We start from the raw sequence: 21,201 nt of genomic DNA on the forward strand, positions 1-21,201 counted from the left end.
CCCCGGGACCCCCTCCTCCGGAGGGGGCCCCGCCCCCGACCGCCCCCCGGAGGAGGGAGTCCCGAGGGGTGGGGACGGGTCGGAGGGGGGAACTCCCCCCTCGACCCCTCCCACCCCGGGACCCCGCTCCTCTGGAGGGGGGTCCCCCGACCGCCCCCCAGGGAAGGGGGTCCCTAGGTGGGAGAGGAAGAGGGGGGAACTCCCCCCTGCTTCCCTCCCACTCCGGGACCTCCTCCTCTGGAGGGGGGTCCCCCCGACCGCCCCCCGGGGAAGGGGGTCCCGAGGTGGGACGGGTCGGAGGGGGGAACATCCCCCTCGTCCCCTCCCACCCTGGGACCTCCTCCTCTGGAGGGGGGTCCCCCCACCGCCCCCCAGGGAAGGGGGTCCCGAGGTGGGAGAGGAAGAGGGGGGAACTCCCCCCTGCTTCCCTCCCACCCCGGGACCTCCTCCTCTGGAGGGGGGTCCCCCCGACCGCCCCCCGGGGAAGGGGGTCCCGAGGTGGGAGAGGAAGAGGGGGGAACTCCCCCCTGCTCCCCTCCCACCCCGGGACTCCCTCCTCTGGAGGGGGGTCCCCCCACCCCCCGCCCTCCTCCCCCCTCCCCTCCCCTCCCAGCCCGGGACCCCTCTCCTCCGGAGGGGGGTCCCCCCGCCCTCCTCCCCCCCCATCCCCTGCCCCCCCGCCTCCCCCCGCCCCAAACGGCCCCGGCTTCGCTCCCGGCAATCCATGGCCCTCTCTCGCCGTCCATTGCCGAGAGCGAAGCCGCGGCCTTTGCCCCCCCGCCCCCGCCCGCGGAGCCCCCCGTGTGATGTCGGGACGGGCCGGAGCCCCGGCGGTGTCGGGCGGTGCTTGGACACTGAAGGGGGGGACCCGCCGAGCGGGCCCGGCCCCGTGGAAAGGGGGATCCAGGGGGGGCGCCGGGTCCGGCCTGCGCGGCTTTATTCAAACCGGCGCCCCCAAGCCCGCGGCTGCGGGGACACGGCCCGGGGGCCAGGGGGGGACAGAGGGGACAGCGAGGGACACGGGGATGGGAAACAGAGGGGGAACTGAGAGGGAAAAGATGGGAAATGGAGGGGGAACTGAGAGGGAGAAGAAGAACTGAGAGGGAATAGAAGGAGAAGTGAGACGGAAAAGATGGGAAATCAAGGGAGAATTGAGAAGGAATAGAAGGAGATCTGAGAGGGAACAGAGAGAGAAGTGAGAGGGAAAAGATGGGAAACGGAGGGGGAATTGAGAGGGAATAGAAGAGCTGAGAGGGAATAGGAGGAGATCTGAGAGGGAATAGAGGGAGAAGTGAGAGGAAAAAGATGGGAAATCAAGGGAGAATTGAGAAGGAATAGAAGGAGAAGTGAGAGGGAATAGAAGGAGAAATGAGAAGGAAAAGATGGGAAATCGAGGGGGAATTGAGAGGGAAAAGATGGGAAAGAGAGGGAGAACTGAGAGGGAAAAGATGGGAAATCAAGGGAGAATTGAGAGGGAAAAGATGGGAAATCAAGAGAGAATTGAGAGGGAACAGAAAGAGAACTGAGAGGGAATAGAGGGAGAAGTGAGAGGGAAAAGATGGGAAATCGAGGGGGAATTGAGAGGGAATAGAAGAACTGAGAGGGAAAAGATGGGAAATCGAGGAAGAAGTGAGAGGGAAAAGATGGGAAATCGAGGGGGAATTGAGAGGGAATAGAGGGAAACTGAGAGGGGCAATAGAGAGGGAAGAGAAGGGGGGTTCGGGCTGGGCAGCGGGGAAGGGCCGGGCAGGCAGGAGGGGCGGGGGTGGGGGGAGAGCGGCTCGGGGGAAGAGAGGAGGAGGGAAGAGGGAGGTCCGGGGGAAGGAAAGGAGGGGAGGAAGGAGAGGTGGAGAGGGGTAGGGGTGGATTGCCGAGGCCATCCCTGGGCCCCGCCGGGGGAGCCCGGCGCGGCCGCTGCCGCCTCCTCCGCCGAACACCTGCAAAATGGCGCCGGCGGCTCCTCACGGGGCCTTAAATCACCTCGGCCCCGCCCCGCGCACCTGTGCCCCGCGCATGCGCACCGCGGTCTGGTGCACCTGTGCCTTGCGCATGCGCACCGCGGCCTCGCGTACCTCTGCCTTGCGCATGCGCGCCGCGGTCTGGCGCACCTGTGCCTCGCGCATGCGCGCCGCGGTCTGGTGCACCTGTGCCTTGCGCATGCGCACCGCGGCCTCGCGTACCTCTGCCTTGCGCATGCGCACCGCGGTCTGGTGCACCTGTGCCTCGCGCATGCGCGCCGCGGTCTGGTGCACCTGTGCCTTGCGCATGCGCACCGCGGCATCGCGTACCTCTGCCTCGCGCATGCGCACCGCGGTCTGGCGCACCTGTGCCTCGCGCATGCGCACCGCGGTCTGGCGCACCTGTGCGTCGCGCATGCGCACTGCGGTCTGGCGCACCTGTGCCTCTCGCATGCGCACCGCGGCCTCGCGCACCTGAGCACTGCGCATGCGCACCACGGTCTGGCGCACCTGGGCCTTGCGCATGCGCACTGCGGCTTTCCGTACCTGTACCTTGCGCATGCGCACTACGGCCTCGCGCCCCTGCGCTGGCTGTTAAATCAATCCCTGCCAAATGATCAATCCCGTTCGTTGCCATTAGAAAGGATGTAAAATATTTATTGAGGGCTTTTGCCTTGCGGAGGCACGACATAAATAGAGTGAAGTCCCGCTGAAATGTGATCCTTGTTGGCACGGTCCCCAACCCGGGGGGCTCGGGTGCCGCTCCCCAAACAGTCCCTGGGGGGTTTTTTTTCACTCCCCCTCCCCCGGGCAGGGCCAGGGGGCAGCAGAATGAGCTCGGAAGGGGCCCAAAGGACCAGCTAATCCACCCCTTCGAAGCCCTGGGCGTTCTCCACGGCCATGAGGAGCTTCTCCCGCAGGTCCTCGAACGAGTCGTACAGAGGTAAATCCAGGCGGTTAAAGCTGGAAGGGACGGGGCAAAAAGCAGGAGAAACCGCTCAGGAAAGGGGGAAAAAAAGCAGCCAAGAGAACCCCCTCCGTGCTGGATTTCATCTTTGGCAAGAGCCCGTGGTTTCTCCGGGCTGCTCCGGTGACTTACCAGGTGTGAGCTCGGGGCAGCTTGTCGGGACTTCCCCACTGCTCTATTGTAAACAGCTGAGGACCATTTGAACCTGAGGGAAAAGACAAAAAAAACACGTGAAACAGGAATTGCTGGACGCTCCAAAAACCACCTAAATGTTATTTTTAACGCCAAGCGTCGGGGCTGGATTTTCCACACAATTAAAGCAACAAAAATGTGGTTATTTCTCTCCCAGCCTCGATTCAGTGCCAAAGAAACGAGAGTGCTGAAGGGGGGGGGTGTGGATTTCTGGCCTTTGCCTCACCGTAAAGTTCAGCAAATCCGTTCATAGGCACTCGAGACGTCCCGGTGACAAACTGCAGGAGCCGGATCCGCTTCTCGGCGTCCATCAGCAGGACGGCCTGGGGGCAAACAAACACACACCATCAGGGCAGCAGAAAGAAGACAAGACAACCCAAGACAACCCTGGGGACACAGCAGGCCCCCATCCCTGCGCTGGGAGAGGTGGGAACAGGACGCTTCCCTCCGGCACAACGCCCTCCCTCCTTCGTTCTCGGAGGTTTTTCCCCGAGAAGAAAACCGATTGCAACCCTCGTTTTTCAGAGAGGGGGAGAGCCAGGCTTACCTTCCAGAACCACTGGATGACGGGGTGATTGGGGCAGTAGCCGTTTTTGTAGATGGTGTGCTGGCGCCAGTCGTTGACGTCGACGTCGCCGAGGCCGCACATCAGGAGCTGGGGGGAAGGGGAAGCACTGGGGGGGTCAGGGAGGGGCTGTGGCCCTGCACAGGCACCCCCCAAACCACCTCCCCCGAGGGCAGCTCTTTGGAGGGCACCAAAAGATTGATTAATTAGGGAGAAGCTGCCTAATTTCCCACTCGGAGCTTTGTCTCAGGGCGACCGAGGAGCCCAGACCGGCGTGGGCACCAAACCCACTCACCTCCAGCTCATTCTCATCAAAAATCTTAATCAGGTCGATGGGAAGCAGTTCCGTGAACCCCTAGGAAGAAGAGAAGCCAAGTTAAAATCCTAATTCCATTCCAGTGGCATTCCCTTCACACAGACCCCCTTGGGGGAAGAAATCTGCTTTATTTTTGGGAGAGCAGGCAGCTCCAAAGAGCCTCTCACCTCCAGAAAGGCATTCATTTGCTTCTGCACCCTGTTGACAAACCTCCACTGGATGACCAGGCTGTGGAGAGAGAAAGAAAACCCACACTCAGCCCAAGAGTTCAAAGATTTCACTTCCTCACTGCCAACTTCAGTTGTTCCAGTTGATCAGCTGAGACTGGTGGAATTTTGGGGGGAAAATAAACCAACCCAAAAATGGGAATACTCACTCAATGTACTCCCTCTTGTTCTCGTTGGTCACCATGATTTCCGAGCCGTTGGGCTTCAGGTCCACTTGATATGTCTGTGTTTCCAAAAGGCCCCCCCAAAAAAACCACAAAAACCCTGTTATTTGAGGCCCCCCTGAGCAGCATTTTTACGGGCAGGGAATTCTCAGCCAATGGGATTTACACTTTGGAGGCAGGGAACAAACTGGTGGCAGCAGAAGGGGGAAAAGTGGCAACAATTTGGAGTTAAATCACCAATGGAGCTCAATCACCAATTCAAACTTGCCCACCCTGTGGCTTCAATATTCTCCCTGGAACTTTTAACTTTATGTTAGACCCTCCAGGAAAGAGGCAGTGAGCATTTTGGGCCTGCTTTGAAATGCTGGAGTCACTTCTCAAAAGAAAGAAGGCCCCGTGGTCCCAACCCCGGTCGGACCCGGAGCCAGAATCCGGGTCTAAGAGGTAAAACTTTCCAGAGGTGGAAAGAACCTCTCCCCTACCTGCCCAAAGTTCTCCTCATCGATGCAGAACATGAGGTCCAGCTCTGTGGGGTCGTTTTCCAGGATCCACTTCAGGGAGTTGTAATATTCGCTGTCCTGGGGGCAGAGTTGATGGAACAGGGTTTGAAAAGGGGCCCATCGGGGCAGAATTCCAGAAACCCAGAGGACTGGCAGGGGCTAAATGTGTCTTACCACTGATTCCATGTCTTTCAGAGTGATTGGCTTGCCCAGCATCATCTTGTAGAAAGGTCTGATGAAGAAGCCTGGAAGGAGACACAGAGGAGCATCACCTGCTTCTGCAGCTTCCTCAAAGGTCCAGCTGCTTGATCCCATTAAAATCCATTTAAAATGCCATTTAAAATCCCCCCCTCTGCCAGAAAAGCAGGCTGGCACTCACCATCCAGCAGCTTCCCGTGGTACACGGCCAGCCCGGCCACCCGGCCGATGAAGGTGAAGTAGGACAGGTGGTCTTCGTTACAGAGACCTGAATTAGGATTAATCTGAAGTGTGTAGTTGTCCCTTTTTTTGGAGGGGGGGAAAAGGGGAGGGGGGGAGGGAAAGAAAAAAAAAACAAAAACAAAAAAACAGCTAAAGAACCAAGTCTGGCAAATCAGCAGGCGCTCAGATACGGCGACAAACGAGTCGGGCTCGGGCAAGGAGATCCCAAACCCCGCATCCCAGATCCCAAATCCTGCTGCACATCCCCTTCCCAGCCCGTTGAACACTCCCAGGCCAGGCTGGGCCTGCTGCTGGCACCCCCAAAGCCACCCTGTAGTTCCAGCCCTGCGAAACCCAACCCCACTGCCCTTCCCCGGAGCCCTGGGAATGTTGGAGGCTCTCTGAGGGCAGGGAAGGGGGTGGTGGGGCTGCCCAGGACCCCCTGGGGAGGAGGGGGTGACCCTGCCCAGGGCAACTCTGCCTCTTATACAAAAGGTAACACAAATATTTAATGATACTTACGTTGCTGAGTATTCAAAGAGACCGTAGTAAGGGTTAAACATCTCCTTGGACAAGAGGAAAAACCACTCTCTGGCCACACCCCCGTAGTCCAGGCCTTTTTCCGACTCGAATTCGATCCAGAGCCTGGCCTTGAGGACGTCAGGCCTCTTCACAGACATGATCCTTCGATAGGACTCCTCAAAAATGTTGTTCCTGTGCAGCTTCATCTCGAATCTGTTGGGGATGTCAGCCTGGAAGAAGGAAGATTAGATGAGGCTCAAGAAGGAACTCATGGGCAAAGTGCTAATGACAAAAACCAGAGGTTTTTTGATCCCCCCAAGCTCCATTTTAAGGGCAAACACGAGCGTGGAAGACTTAAAAAAGGGGGCTTTTTTGGTGAGAAATTCAACCAAATCAAACTTTTCTTCGTGGTTTTAATTCCTGCTCCAGCAGGACGACTGAGCAAGGCTGGGAGGTGTCTCCCCTCCCCAAATCTACTCACGGGTTTCTTCAGCTTCTTCCGGAAATAATCGTATTTCTGCTTGAACTCCCGGGAGTAGGGAACGGCCTGGCGGGAGGAGGACACGTTATTCCACCTGCCCAGCAACTTGGAGAGCCAAAACCATTCAGCCCTGCCACCCACACGGCCCACCCTGCACCAGGAGGAATTTCAGAACCCCCCAAAATGCCATCATTTCATTTCAAGGATCACAAAAAGCTCCATCGGTCTTTGAGGTTTGGAAAACTTGCCACTGAAGGAAAATATTTTGGTTTTTCCCTGAGGTCGATGTTTTAAAATCTTTGTTCACCTGTTTACCAACAGGCCCAATTTTTCTCCTTTTGCTCCAGTTTGAATCGCAGTGGGAGCAGCTTTTTATTGGGCAGAAACGCCCCAAAATGCCTCAGCTCAGTCAAATCCCCCTGGATTTTGATTTTTCCCCTGGCAAATCCCACAGCAGCACTTACTGGGCCGGTGATGGCCGGGTTCTGCAGCCTGGGGTCCTCCCACTGGGTGATTTTATTATCTGCAAACAACAACAACAACAACAAAAAAAAAACAAAAAGGATTTTGTGACCTCTCCGGTGCCACGCTGGGAATTCCTGTGGGATTCTTCTCCCAGCTACTGTGTTTGGAAAAACAGCCCCAAAACGTCAGACTTGCAAATTTGGAGGGAATAACATTTGTCCTGATGAAAGGAGAAGGTTTCAGGAGCCACCCTGAGAGGTGCCAGTCGCCCCTGCCAGTCGCCCCTGCCAGTCACCCCCAGTCTGCTGCACCAGTAACACCCTCTCCTGCACCAGTAACACCTCTCTGTTGTACCAGTAACCCTCTGCTGCACCAGTAACTTAGCTTTAATTTTAGCCCTTTAATTATGACTTAATTAGAGGTGAGCTTGGGAGGCTGTTACTCGGGCTGAGGGACAAACCTGACTCTGTTTTTAACCTCTCTGTACCCTCTGGGAAGAAATATCTCATTATTTATGAGTCTGGGAGTTTAAAAAAAAAACAACAAGAACCCAAAAAAAAAGGCAGAAGACCCAGCTTTGGGTCTTTGTCTTCAAACACCAACAAAACTCACACAGCAGCTCTGAGATGCTCTACAACGAAACATCACTGAACACCAGAACTCCACTAACAGGACTGGGCTGCTGGCAGTTGGACATGCTCCCAAATAGGAAATAAGATCAGAAGCAGCACTGCTGAGAGCAGAGGGAAAAAAGGACTCCTCAGTGCCAGTGGCTCCACCTTTTCTCATCTTATTTTCTATTCCTAGCGGGGCTTTGTGTTCACTGAAAGTGCCAAAGAAGCCACAAAAAACGACGACGACGAGTCCGAAATATCGACGAGAACGAAAGGACCCACAGAGAGAGGAGATGTTGATGCTTCACAAGTCAGAGAGGGACAACTGATGAGCCAACCAAAGCAGGGTGCCAGAGGGAGGGGTACAGTACCGTAGGTGGGCACTAAGTCTCTGGGCTCAATGTCTCCACAAATCAACACCTGGCTTCCTAAATGAAGAGGAGTAAAAAACCACAGAGCTTTCACTTCAAGGCTTGGGAGCTCCCTTTTCGCCGCTCTGGGGCCCGAGTGCTTCACTTACTGTGGTCGATGTAGAAGGTCCTCCCGTCCAGGTGGATTCTTTCCTCCCAGCCGGGCTGGAAAAGGGAAACAAAAACCAACAAAAGACAAAATAAATAAATAAGTGACACGTGTGCCCACCTCCTGGAGCCGTCAGAGGCGTCTGGGAGGGCAGGAAACCCAAATGCCACGAAGGCAGAAGCGCAGGCAACGCTCAGAGCTGGGCTTCCACCAAATCCAGAGGAGGAATTATTTCCCCGCCATCTCTTTTTTTTTTTTTGGAGAAACTCCTGTGAAATTCTGTGGTCGTTCCTCACTCAAAGCCAGGTTGTTTCACTGAGGGGAGAGCTGTTTTCCCACCTCACTCTCTGCCATGAAGGATGCAGCAGTTTAAAGTGATCAGCAGAAAGCAGAGAGGCCAAGAAGGCCCAGGAAGCTCAGGGAGCACAGGAAGAGCCCGGGAGTTTTCCGAGCGCCCCGGGGCGGCCCCAGGGAGGTCCCAGCTCCCAGCAAGGCCCCAGTGGCCGTGCCAGGGGCAGAGGAGAGCCTGGCACAGCGGGTGGAGGGTCACTTACAGGAAGAGGGCCCAGGTCATTGGGGTTCAGGGACGCTTTGGATCTCAAATGCACCGGGAACTTCAGCCGCGGATCCTCCTGGAACCCAAAATCCCACAGAGGTCAAGGCAGACCTACCAACTCCTTTTTGGCTCTGAGGGGAGGGGGGGGGGGGGGTGCAGGCAGGAGAACAGGCAGCAGCAGCAGTTCAGAGCAGGGTGGGCAGCCCTTACCCAGGTGGTGGTCTTGGTGTTGTGGTCGATGAAGAAGGGGCGGCCGTTGGGGGCGATGCGCATCTCCCAGCCCGGGGGCAGGAAGCTCTGGGCCCCTTTGTGCTGGGGCTTGGGGGAGTTGTAGGGGGATGGCTGAGGGCTCTGGGGGTTGGAGAGGGTGTCCTTCACCGCCCGGCGCACCGGGGAGTCCTTCATGCCCTGCGGAGCAGCCAAACACCAAAACTCACCAAAACCAACCCAAAGAAATGTGAACTGGCTCAGTGGGGCTGAGTCTTAACCAAAGCAATCCCACACCCTTTGGGAAGGCCACCAGGGCTGCAGGGGTGTCCTCACCTCCAGGGGGGCCGACAGGGTGACGGTGGGCGAGCTGAGGCTGCGGGGCCGCCGGATCTGCGGCTCGCTCAGGTGGTTGCTGCTGCTGCTGCTGCCCGGGGCCACCATCCCGTCCTCGGCGAGCTGAGGGGGGCAGAGCCGAGTCACAGAGGGCACAAACAATGCCAGGGCACTCTAAAAACCTTCTTAGCTTGATCTGTGCCTTAAAACACTCCAAAGAAGAACCATCTCCGCCACCACGATTTTTTTTCACGACTCGCCTGCGTCGCCGTCGCGACAACGCTCAGGCTTTTTTTCCCTTCAAATTCCAGGGGTTCTGGAAGCTGTTTGAGCTCTGAGGTGAACCCCAAGCTGGAGGCTCTGCCCTGTACCTGCACGATGGGCCGGGTCCACGTCGTGGTGCGGTTGTTGTGGTTGACGTAGTAGGTCCTGCCCTTGGCGTCCTTCCGCTCCTCCCAGCCCGAGGGCAGCCCGGGGGTGGTGTGCACGTAGGCCACGGAGGGCTGCTGGGGCAAGAAACCACTCTCTGCTTATTTTACATCACCTGACCACTCATATCACTATTTTATAACAGCCCAAAACATCTCAAAGTCCGGCACCTTTCGAAAAAAGCAACTTTTTAACTCGCATCGTTCCTAATCCCCCCAACCATTTCTGATTTCATCCAATACAAGCTCTTTGGGTCAGGTTATTTTTTTTTTTCTTCTCCCAAGAAGAGATCCTTTGGAGCAGCCTGACCCAGATTCAGGTACCTCGCTCAGCAAACAGCCCTCAAACTTTTTAAAACTCCGGGGTTTAATGAGTTTGGCTCGGAAAGGTGGATTTTTATTTTTGGGGTTTTTTTTTTCCCCTTTCATCAGATAACCCTGCAGTCCAGAGAATGGAAAATTAAGGAATGAGGAGATTAAATACAAGCTCTGAGAGGGATTTCTTCCTCCCCTAAAGACCCAAGGGCTCTTTTCCCACCTGAGCTGGCAGGCAACAAGGAGAACACCTTTTCTGCTGGATTTCTCTCCCAGACACAAACAGCAAACCCACCACCTCTAAATTCATTTTTTTCCCCCCTGAAACAAATTATCTGGGAGGGGGATAACTTGATTATTCAGAGAGAAAGTGCTTGAGAAAGAGCTTTATTACCGTGGGCTCCTCTCCCCCCGTGAGAGTTGAAGAACGAGCTCTCCTAGAGGGGCCACTCTGCTGTTAAATGATAATGAAGGGGACACAGATTTACTGAGGGAGGCCACGGGGTTTTAGGAGCAAGGAAATCACAATCATATTTATTAAGAGAGAGTGATCAGGTGGATAAAATGTTTAAGGGAACAGCAGAAGTAAAAGCCACCAGTAACCAAGCCAGAATCTCAAAGTGCTGCATTCAGGAAGGAAGGATGGACTTAGATGCCACAAGAGAAATGATCACTGGCCCAAGAAGGATTAAATCTGGTTAAGATCAGGTCAGGTGATGTTTTAGAGCAGTGCTAAACTCAGTATTTTGGGAAAGATTAGGCCCAGGTTTGCTCCTTGCACACTCACAGGCGACACATTTCACTAAAAAAACCCCCTGAGAAAAGTAGGATTTTTTGGAAATGATTCTTTTGCAGTCAGCCCACGAGCACCCCTGGTTGGGGAAGGGAGCTTTTTGGCCTTACCAGGGCTAACTGAGACTGCTCAGCCACCGCGTCCGTGACGCTGCACGACCTCAGCCGGGAAGAGGGTTCTCTTTGCTGGCAGAGAAACCAAAAAAAAGGTGTCTTTAAATTAACAACAACCCCCTGTGCTGGTGTTGAGGGGAAGGGCAGCCCCCTACATACAATCAAAGAGCTGAGTTGCTCCCCGTTGGCATCAGGAGTGACCTGGAGCCTCCTGCTCAGCTCCTCCGACAGCTCCTGAGGGCTGGGCCGGGACCCCGGCGACGCGGGAGGGGGTGGCAGTGCCAAGCTCAGGGAGTCCCCACTGGCACCTGCCTCCTCGGAGATGGTTTCCCAAGGCTGCCAAAATAAAATAAATGGAGTTAAGGGTTCATACAGAGCCTTTTGTGCTGGAGCAGTGTGAGGTTGGGCGCCCACCTCGGGGACGTCCCCGCTCTCGGCGGGCTCCGGCTCCAGGTCCTCGCTGATGTGGCGCCGCGAGCGGAACCGCCGGTGAGCGGCCTCCTGGTTGATCTGCCTCAGGTTGTTCTCAGAGTCCGACCCCACATCGCTGCAAGGTGGGAACCAAGAAAAGAACACCAAAAGAACCCAAATTAAACCAAATCCCCACTTTGGCCTTCAAAACCTTCTGATGATAAAACTCATTATTCTGTCAGGCTGGAGAATCCAGCACTTCCTTGGCCGTGGTTTAGGGGCCAGTTATTCCTAAAGCCAGTCCTGACAGCTTGCAGGGCTGTCAGCACACCCAGGGAATGCAGCCTGGACGCTGAGGAACAACCAGGATCTCCTCCAAGCTCATCCGTTCGACCTCACCAAAACTTAACAGAGTTGACTTTCTACAGAAAAAAGTCATTTATTCCCGTGAAATTCCTGAAAAATTCCACCTCTGTCTCCCCATATTCTGCCTTCCCTCCCCACCCTGGCCCTCCCCAGGATCTCCCTGTCCCCTCTGGGGGTGGGGAAGCCCCTCAAGCCCAAGACTTTTTGCCCGCAGGTGCCCAGGAGCCCTCCGTGCCGCTCACATGAGGCTGGGCCGGTGCCACTGGGTGGTCCTGTTGTTGTGGTTGACGTAGTAGGTCCTGCCCAGGTTGTCCACCTTCTCTTCCCACCCCGGGGGCAGCGGAGGGGGCGGCAGCTCCTCCTGCCTCTGCGACGCGGCGTCGCCGGGATCGACCACGTCCCAGCCGTGCTGAGGGAGGAAGGGAGAGGAAAAAAAACCCTCCTTCGAGCTCCAACCAACCCTCCAAGCTCCAGCTGCTGCCACAGCTGCCCTTGAACCTCTGGAGTGTTCAGTCTTACCTCAGGGTCGTCCCTCTGGTCGCTGTTTTCCTCCTCCTGGCCCCCGTTTTTGGGCATGTAGGCCATCTTCAGCCTCAGGAAACCCTTCACACGGGACTTGTGGCTGCAAGACGAGGAGTCCCCTTTTAATATCTCATTAAACAACCCCCCAAATTAAAAAGATCCAGCAGGGTTTCTTCTTCTGAAGCACAGCAGGGCCTTCTCCCCCCTCACCTTCTGGGCCGGAGGAGGAAATCCTTAAAGGTGTAGGGCCTCTCCATGGTCGGGTCTTCGGTCTGGGAGCAGGGGAGAAAATAGAAAATTAAAGGCTTTGCTCACAAGTGCAGCCACAGAAAGAACATCCCACCACAGACTGCCATCAAACCCTAAGTCTCACAAAGCCTGGGATCCTGAAAACTTCCTATTCCACAAGAATTTCAGCTTTCTCAGAATTTTCTGCAAGGTCCCAGAGGTCAAGATCAACGTGCACGACATTGAAAATGCTAATTACACCCAGCCTCTGTTAGTCACCCAAAGCAGAATATAAAATATCAGAAATGTTTGTACTGAGGCTAAAACAATATATATATATATATAAATATATACATATAAATATATATATACAAATATACATATATATATATAAATATATACATATAAATATATATACATATATATAAATATATACATATAAATATCTATACATATATAAATATATACATATAAATATATATATATACATATAAATATATATATACATATAAATATATATACATATATATAAATATATACATATAAATATATATATACATATAAATATAAATATATACATATAAATATATATATACATATATATAAATATATACATATAAATATATATATATACATATACATATATATATAAATATATACATATAAATATATATATGTACACATATACATATAAATATATACATACACATATACATATATATATAAATATATACATATAAATATATATACATATATATAAATATATACATACACATATATATATACATATACATATATATAAATATATACATATAAATATATATATACATATACATATACATATAAATATATACATATAAATATATATATAAATATATACATATAAATATATACATATAAATATATATAAATATATACATATAAATATATATACATATAAATATATACATATAGATATATATATAAATATATATAAATATATACATATAAATATATATACACATATACATATATATAAATATGTACATATAAATATATATAAATATATACATATAAATATATATATAAATATATACATATAAATATATATATACACATATACATATATATAAATATATACATATAAATATATATATACACATATATATAAAAATATATACATATAAATATATATATAAAAATATACATATTTACTTCTACTTATATGCATCTAGAAATAGAAATTGCACTTAATTTTGTAATTTTCTGGTCCATGCACAGGGGCTTCAGAGAATTACAGATCCAGCTTTACACCAGATCTCTCAATTCATTAAGAAACAGAAACAAACATCACCTCAATAACCTCAATAACAAAATGACTCCAACCCTACCCCTCAATTACTTTGAATCACTTCCTATCAGAACTCTCCCTGCTAAAATAACGAACAGACAGCTCCTGCAGCCTTTTGCTGCAGCAAATCCGCCAGAATTAAGCTTTTTTTCCCCCAAAAAAAAAAAAAGCCGTTCCTCTGCTTACCGGGAGGTGACTGAGCGGCACATCCACCTGGCCCAGGAAATCGTCTCTGGTCTGGCCACAGGAGAGAGGAAAAAAAAGGCAGGGAAAGGAGCAAATTTACATCAGAAAAGCCAAAATAAAAAGACACAAACAGCGAGCCAGTCACAGCGAAACAAACCCCGGGAGGTTTTTTCAACAAACACCGTCTCCTACCCCTGTTTTTTTTGTTGTTGTAACTCATCTCTGAGACGCTCAGGCAGCGTTGGTGATTCCCAAATAACCTGCTCCCTCTATTTATGGAATTCCAGGAAGTGCGTGCGGCCAAGTTTACATATTTCTCATAGCAGGGCATGAATTTTAACATTAAAAATTCAGATTTTACGTGCCAAAAATGCTCCAGCCAATTCAGTTTTGAACTTGGCAATAATTCAGCAATTATTCAAATCCTAAATTGCTCCTCTTGCACTGCCCCTTGTCCTGCAAGAAAGGGAGGAATTCTTGCCAAAAAAAAAACCCCTCTTGGAACAAAAATGCAATGATCTTGAATCAAATGCATCAGTTTGTGTCTTAAAGGAGAAAACCAGGATTTTTATGCTGAAACCAAGGAAAAGGGGGAGTGGAAGGAAAGGGCTACGAAAGTATCCATCCCCTCCAGAAAAACAAAGTGCTCTGTGTCATAATATAATAATGCACCAGAATATGTTATTATGGCATTCTGAGAAAGTGTAAATATTTCTCCTCAGCTCAATTTGCAGTCGTGTAATTGTCAGGGGCTAATTACTAATTTTGGAGAAGGAGCCCTGCCTTTGTTAACAGCTCTGGGGGATAAAAATGACCAGCAGAGGAAGGTTCCCTTCCCCTTATCTGAGCTTGCTCTTGTTGCTTTGTGCATCTGGTATCTTTGGAGCGTGGCTAATTCGGGACTTGCCCGACAACATTTCTTCTGAAATGATCTCTGAGAAAGCAGAGAAGAGCTGAGCTGGGAGAAAAGCAGGTTTCCAGAGCCCAGAGGTGCCGTTTCTGCTCGGGAGCTGAATTATAATTCCCTCCCAGCTCTGCTCCCAACAAAGCTGCCTTTGTCAGCCCTCCCCACCAGTTGTCCAACGTGTCATTTCTCAAGTGTTTCCCACTTTCCCCCCCCTGCCCTCGCAGCCCCCAGTGAGAACCAGGCCAGAGAATCTGTGCAAACACAACTCGCAAATAAAAATACTCACAAATCCAACTTTCCACGATCAGACACGATATTTTTACCGAATATCTCACCCTGGCTGCTGCTGAAACGCATCCTCTGTGCCCCCCCCCAGCCCTCTGGAAGGTCCCCGGCCCCCCCGGGGAGCGGCAGGACCGGGATGTTTGCTGGGGGAGAAATCCAAATCCGGCCGCAGCAGCTGCCGCTCGCAGCCACACACACACACACCCAAACCCCCTGCACCGCCACAATCAGGGGGTTTTTTTTGCTGCAAACAACTTCTCCCTTAAGCTGGAGAGAGCAGATATTTCAGGCACAGACCCTCCAGACTTACCCCTGCGGGTGGTTCTCCGTGAACAGCTGATTTTGGAAAGGTACCAGGGGGGATAAAATAGGAAAGGGAAAATCAGACATTTTTTTTCCCCCCCCCCCGTTTCATTTGCAGGATGGGGTCCTGCGTGGGTTTCCCCTCACGACACCCACCCGAGAGCTCAAAAGAAGGTCATGGGAGCTGCAGGAGCAGCTGCCTCTGGGCTGGGTTTCAACAACCGAGCCACCCGGACCTGGGGCACACAAAACCAGCACGAGCTGGTTTCATTTCCAGAAGGAGAAAAATCAAATGACTGCCCCAGAGATTGATTTTTCACCCAGCTCCCTGTCAGTATTTCAATTGGAATTCTCCTGAGATTCCCGTGGTCTTGGCTACTCTTGCACTACAATCCATGTGGAGGTACACACGTGCACACACCCCAAAATATTTGTTTTTCAAACCAGGGCGCTCCAAGGCCTCGGCCCAACTCAACCCAACCACCTAATTTGCCATTTGGACGCTCCGATTTTTAAAGATCTTTCCGGCTGACGCGACGCTGAGCCGAGAAACCTGTGACAGCAGGACCTGGATGGAACCACAGCTGAGAGCAAAGCTGTGTTTGAGTAGAAACAGAGGCGATCTGGGGTCGGGCCTGACAGAGGCAGGACGTTCCAGCACCGGTCGTGGCCGGGACTTACCGCGGCGCCGGCACCGTCCGTGCCGCCCGCCTGACTCTGCTCCTCGGGCCCGCGGGTGACGAGAATCCTGAAGCGCTGCTGCCTCGCCTTCTGCTCGGGTCTGATCCGAAACAAGCAGCCCTGCCCTGGAGGAATCCGCTCCACCGAGTCGCCGCCCGATATTTCTGACTTTCCGGGCGGCTCCGAGCCCAGCCCGTCAGCCGGGGGGTCGATCCCTTCTGCTGGTGGCTGGACGGGGTGGGAAGTGCTCCTTTCCAGCCGGATCCGAGGGTACCTGACCAATCTGTCCCCCTTCGTCCCGGTAAAGCCCAAGTTACAGGCGCCCCCGGCGCCCGCCCCGCTCGTCTGCGGCTGCTGCAACTGGAGAACAAAGAGCTTCTTCGCCGAATTCGCTGACGGCTCCGGCACGTGCTGCAAGGACCAGCGCCGGGGCTCGGCGTTCTTTGGAGCCTCGGGAGCCAAGGGAAGCAGAGTCACCTGAGGCACATCAGCACTGGAAGCCCGATGCCGGATCCTCACCGCGCCGACGTTGAGACCCGGCGGCGGCGCCTCCTCGCTCGGCTTGTTGGGGGGAACGGCGCAAAACGCTCGGCGGTTGCGGCAAACCGTTCCATTTGCCCGCTGGCCCGAGCTTTTGGGAGCCCGGTGGTTCTCCGGAGGGGCGGCGCAGCAGTTCTCGCCGAGGGGTGAGGGTCGGCGGGGCCCGGCGGCCTCGGCCTCGCCGGCGCCCTTGCGCTGCAGCGAGATCTGCACGGAGGAGCTGCGCGTGGGCCGCGGGGCCTCCAGGCCACCCAGCAGCTGGGGGATGAACATGGACGCGCTCCTCTTCAGGTGGCCGCCGCGCCGGGAGCAGGCGTGAGGGCCGCTCCGCCTGGGCAGCGTGTGGAAGGCCAGGGAAAAGTCGCCCTTCTCCCGCCCCAGCAGCTCCGACTCGGGGGCCGCGTTGCTCCTGCCGGCGCCAAAATGAAAGCGCAGCCGCTGGGCCATGGCTTGACGGGGCGAGGAGAGAGGGGAACGGAGGAAAAGAGTCCCATCTGCCAACCGGTTAGCACTGCAGGCCCGGCAGCGACAGATAGCCGAAATAGCCCGAGTGGCAAGCGGCATTCCAGGCATGATTGGGCGCTCCCACGCCCGGTGCCATAGGGTAGGACGGCGGCGGTCACGTGGGCCGGTTCCCCCTCTCCAGTGTGGGTTTGTTTTTTCCCTTTTTTTTTTTTTTTTCTTTGGAAATGGCACCTTCCCAGCTGCTCCTTTTCCATCAGGCCGGGGGAGCTCTCGCGGCGGCGGCGCCGGAAAGCGAAACCGCGACGGAAACGCTCCCCCCTTTCGGGCCGAGAACTTCTCCCCAGAGGCACATTTTGGTGCCTCTCCCAGCCCCAGGCTGCCGTGGCAGAGCAGGGATAAATACATAAATAAATAAATAAATAAATAAATAAATAAATAAATAAATAAATAAATAAATAAAGCACAAAAAAGCTCCTTTCCCAGTTATTTTTTTTGGCTTGCAAAGGAGCAATCCCGAGGGGAAACGGAGCCAGAGGGTGCTTTGGGAACAAGGAGCAAAAGTCCTCGCGACAAAAACCAATAAATATCTCCAAGCAAAGCCCAAATAATCAGTTGGGTGTCTTCTCACCCTGCAAACACCTGTTGGAAAGCAACACTTCCACCAGCAAAACCCCCCAGGCAAGCACTCACCAGCCTGTTCTCATCAAACACCTCGAAGAGGAGCCGATGGTTGGTCGGGTTGACCTGCAAGAAAATTAAACAGCAACATAAAAAAAAGCTCTGGACAAAAGGATTTTGGGCAGCTGAGTCCCAAAGTTATTGCCCTTGGTGTTTGTGTAAATAATTGTATTTATTGGTAAATAAATGATAAATAAATATAAATTAATAATTGTATTTACTGGTAAATAAATGATAAATAATAAATAAATAAATGTATTTGTTGGTAAATAAATGACAAATAAATAAATAATTGTATTTGTTGGTAAATAAATGATAAATAAATATAAATAAATGATTGTATTTATTGGTAAATAAGTGATAAATAAATAATAAATAAATGATTGTATTTATTGGTAAATAAATGAGAAATAAATAATAAATAAATAATTGTATTTATTGGTAAATAAGTGATAAATAAATAATAAATAAATAAATGTATTTATTGGTAAATAAGTGATAAATAAATAATAAATAAATAATTGTATTTGTTGGTAAATAAGTGATAAATAAATAATAAATAAATGATTGTATTTATTGGTAAATAAATGAGAAATAAATAATAAATAAATAATTGTATTTCTTGGTAAATAAGTGATAAATAAATAATAAATAAATAATTGTATTTCTTGGTAAATAAGTGATAAATAAATAAATAATTGTATTTCTTGGTAAATAAGTGATACATAAATAAATAATTGTATTTCTTGGTAAATAAGTGATAAATAAATAATAAATAAATAATTGTATTTATTGGTAAATAAATGAGAAATAAATGATAAATAAGTAATTGTATTTATTGGTAAATAAATAATAAATAAATAATTGTATTTATTGGTAAATAAATGATAAATAAATAATTGTATTTCTTGGTAAATAAGTGATAAATAAATAATAAATAAATAATTGTATCTATTGGTAAATAAGTGATAAATAAATAATAAATAAATAATTGTATTTATTGGTAAATAAATGAGAAATAAATAATAAATAAATAATTGTATTTACTGGTAAATAAATAATAAATAAATAATAAATAAATAATAAATAAATAATTGTATTTGTTGGTAAATAAATGAGAAATAAATAATAAATAAATAATTGTATTTACTGGTAAATAAATAATAAATAAATAATTGTATTTGTTGGTAAATAAGTGAGAAATAAATAATAAATAAATAATTGTATTTATTGGTAAATAAGTGATAAATAAATAAGTAATTGTATTTATTGGTAAATAAATGATAAATAAATATAAATAAATAATTGTATTTAATGGTAAATAAATAATAAATAAATAATTGTATTTATTGGTAAATAAGTGATAAATAAATAATAAATAAATAATTGTATTTGTTGGTAAATAAGTGATAAATAAATAATAAATAAATAATTGTATTTGTTGGTAAATAAGTGATAAATAAATAATAAATAAATAATTTTATTTGTTGGTAAATAAGTGATAAATAAATAAGTAATTGTATTTATTGGTAAATAAATGATAAATAAATATAAATAAATAATTGTATTTAATGGTAAATAAATAATAAATAAATAATTGTATTTCTTGGTAAATAAGTGATAAATAATAAATAAATAATTGTATTTGTTGGTAAATAAGTGAGAAATAAATAATAAATAAATAATTGTATTTAATGGTAAATAAATAATAAATAAATAATTGTATTTCTTGGTAAATAAATGATAAATAAATAAATAATTGTGTTTATTGGTAAATAAGTGATACATAAATAAATAATTGTATTTCTTGGTAAATAAGTGAGAAATAAATAATAAATAAATAATTGTATTTATTGGTAAATAAATGAGAAATAAATAATAAATAATTGTATTTATTGGTAAATAAATAATAAATAAATAATAAATAAATAATTGTATTTATTGGTAAATAAATGATAAATAAATGATAAATAAATAATTGTATTTGTTGGTAAATAAATGATAAATAAATAATAAATAAATAATTGTATTTAATGGTAAATAAATAATAAATAAATAATTGTATTTCTTGGTAAATAAATGATAAATAAATAAATAATTGTATTTATTGATAAATAACCTGGAGGCAATTCCTGCTGAGCAGGAACACCACAGGAACACCCCAGCAAGGGGCAGGCAGGTTTTTAAGTCAACATGTAAATAACAGATTTAAAATAAGATTAACTGGGCCTGTCCTAATAATGACTGCAGGCAAAGAGAGACTTACTCTAAAGTAAAATTCTTCGTTCCATTTGGGGTTCAGGGTCTGTAAAAGAAATAATATTTACACACTAAAGTTTCTTTAGCTTGGCCAGTTTGCAATCATCAGAACGTGCAGCAAGTGACACTTTTCTAGGGGGGAAAAAAAAAATGTAATAAAAATAATATTGTCACCAAATTATCCCGAAATTCTCTGCTGAGTAAACCAAACGGGGGAGGATATTTGAGTTTTGAGTCAGATGATCCTAAAATAGGATTCCATGAGCAAAAGGCAAAATCACTGAGAACCTGCAGAAATACAACCTGGAGATGTTTCATTCTCCAGATTCCTTTAAACCCAGATAAAAAAAAACAAAAAAAAAAAGAAGTATTTTTTAAACACAAGAGTGTTCTTAATGTTTTCCAAAAGCAGCGGAATTAAACAGAATATTCACGTTTGAAATATACCTTTTTGATGGTTTTTGTCTGCACAAGAGCGAGTTCCCTGTTCTCATCTGCCACATACAGGGAGAGTTTCACGTAGGGGTCACTGCAAGAGAGAAGAGCAGATTTTATGGCCTGGAATTGGGCAGCCAGGGAGGATTTCAGGGGGGATTTGCCAGCAGATTTGCCAGGGAAATGTGGGAACTGTAAAAAGCCACTTCCATTTGAAACAACCCTTAAGGAAAACCCAGCGAAACACAGTTAAAAATCCCAATAAATCTGCTCTAGCCTGACATGATCAATCAGAACCCAAAGAGAACATCCAAACAGCTCTTGCTGTATTATTCCACTTTTTTTAGGCTCCCAAAGGAGGGGGAGGAGAGCACAGGAACAATCAAACCAAGTGAGGCCTACGTGGCTCTATTTTTGCTTGAGAAGCTGAAACAGCCTCCCCCAAGCACAAAATTTGTGTTATGCAAGGGGGTGTGCACAGATTTGTGAACTTGAAAATCGTTTAAGCACAGCCAGAGACAGCTCTGGGCATGCACTTACCCGAGCTCAAAAAGCTTTAAATTTAAAATAATTTCCAAAAAATCCCAGTGTTTTGCTTGGTCACCCTGTATTCAAACAGAGGAGGGCCACAAAGCCCCAAACATGCATCATTAAAGAAGATTAGAATAACAGGAGATGTTTATTAAGAAGTTTTACCCAGAGTAGTAAAAGCAGTGTCCCAAGGCAGGATCTCTTGGAATCACTGTCATTTTATCCCAGGGACTTTCCCCACTCCAGGGAATGCTCAGAGTGGATGGGCTGTGTTTGCTTTAATTTTAGCTCTTGGGGTTCATCTTTGCCTGTCCCCAGTGCCACCCAGGAGTTTTTCCCCAGGAGAGGAAGATTTTGACTTTGCTGTCACACAAATCTCGTGGCTGAAGCAAAGCATGAAGTGACCAACAGCCCAA

At 48.3% G+C, this 21,201-nt stretch overlaps 1 protein-coding gene across 13 annotated transcripts in view; it reads right to left on the minus strand.

Annotated features, from left to right (window-relative positions):
• Nucleotides 1–2,588: 2,588 nt before the first annotated feature.
• The window catches only part of NEDD4L (NEDD4 like E3 ubiquitin protein ligase), a 30,602-nt gene continuing 11,989 nt past the window's right edge, over nucleotides 2,589–21,201 (minus strand). Inside the window, exons 3-32 of one of the 13 annotated variants that reach the window (XM_051774601.1) lie at nucleotides 20,267–20,348; nucleotides 19,827–19,865; nucleotides 17,573–17,626; nucleotides 13,702–13,752; nucleotides 12,168–12,229; nucleotides 11,955–12,057; nucleotides 11,678–11,844; nucleotides 11,073–11,205; nucleotides 10,818–10,994; nucleotides 10,656–10,730; nucleotides 10,147–10,206; nucleotides 9,381–9,512; nucleotides 9,010–9,132; nucleotides 8,677–8,874; nucleotides 8,465–8,542; nucleotides 7,912–7,966; nucleotides 7,763–7,819; nucleotides 6,777–6,835; nucleotides 6,313–6,378; nucleotides 5,832–6,061; nucleotides 5,269–5,390; nucleotides 5,064–5,134; nucleotides 4,872–4,967; nucleotides 4,375–4,448; nucleotides 4,166–4,226; nucleotides 3,978–4,037; nucleotides 3,665–3,772; nucleotides 3,344–3,440; nucleotides 3,058–3,130; nucleotides 2,589–2,921 (exon numbers count right to left, since the gene is read on the minus strand). In XM_051774601.1, coding sequence (XP_051630561.1) covers nucleotides 2,819–2,921; nucleotides 3,058–3,130; nucleotides 3,344–3,440; nucleotides 3,665–3,772; nucleotides 3,978–4,037; nucleotides 4,166–4,226; nucleotides 4,375–4,448; nucleotides 4,872–4,967; nucleotides 5,064–5,134; nucleotides 5,269–5,390; nucleotides 5,832–6,061; nucleotides 6,313–6,378; nucleotides 6,777–6,835; nucleotides 7,763–7,819; nucleotides 7,912–7,966; nucleotides 8,465–8,542; nucleotides 8,677–8,874; nucleotides 9,010–9,132; nucleotides 9,381–9,512; nucleotides 10,147–10,206; nucleotides 10,656–10,730; nucleotides 10,818–10,994; nucleotides 11,073–11,205; nucleotides 11,678–11,844; nucleotides 11,955–12,057; nucleotides 12,168–12,229; nucleotides 13,702–13,752; nucleotides 17,573–17,626; nucleotides 19,827–19,865; nucleotides 20,267–20,348 — 2,866 coding nt within the window. In that variant the 3' untranslated portion in view covers nucleotides 2,589–2,818. Of the gene's footprint in view, nucleotides 2,922–3,057; nucleotides 3,131–3,343; nucleotides 3,441–3,664; nucleotides 3,773–3,977; nucleotides 4,038–4,165; nucleotides 4,227–4,374; nucleotides 4,449–4,871; nucleotides 4,968–5,063; nucleotides 5,135–5,268; nucleotides 5,391–5,831; nucleotides 6,062–6,312; nucleotides 6,379–6,776; nucleotides 6,836–7,762; nucleotides 7,820–7,911; nucleotides 7,967–8,464; nucleotides 8,543–8,676; nucleotides 8,875–9,009; nucleotides 9,133–9,380; nucleotides 9,516–10,146; nucleotides 10,207–10,655; nucleotides 10,731–10,817; nucleotides 10,995–11,072; nucleotides 11,206–11,677; nucleotides 11,845–11,954; nucleotides 12,058–12,167; nucleotides 12,230–13,701; nucleotides 13,753–15,877; nucleotides 17,273–17,572; nucleotides 17,627–19,826; nucleotides 19,866–20,266; nucleotides 20,349–21,201 lie in introns of those variants that run through there. The other 12 variants (XM_051774600.1, XM_051774603.1, XM_051774604.1 and 9 more) reach the window with 12 other exon arrangements.

The sequence above is a fragment of the Manacus candei genome, unplaced genomic scaffold (assembly GCF_025592945.1).
Source record: "Manacus candei isolate 608988 ecotype Guabito, Panama unplaced genomic scaffold, ASM2559294v1 h1tg000209l, whole genome shotgun sequence".
NCBI lineage: Eukaryota > Metazoa > Chordata > Aves > Passeriformes > Pipridae > Manacus > Manacus candei.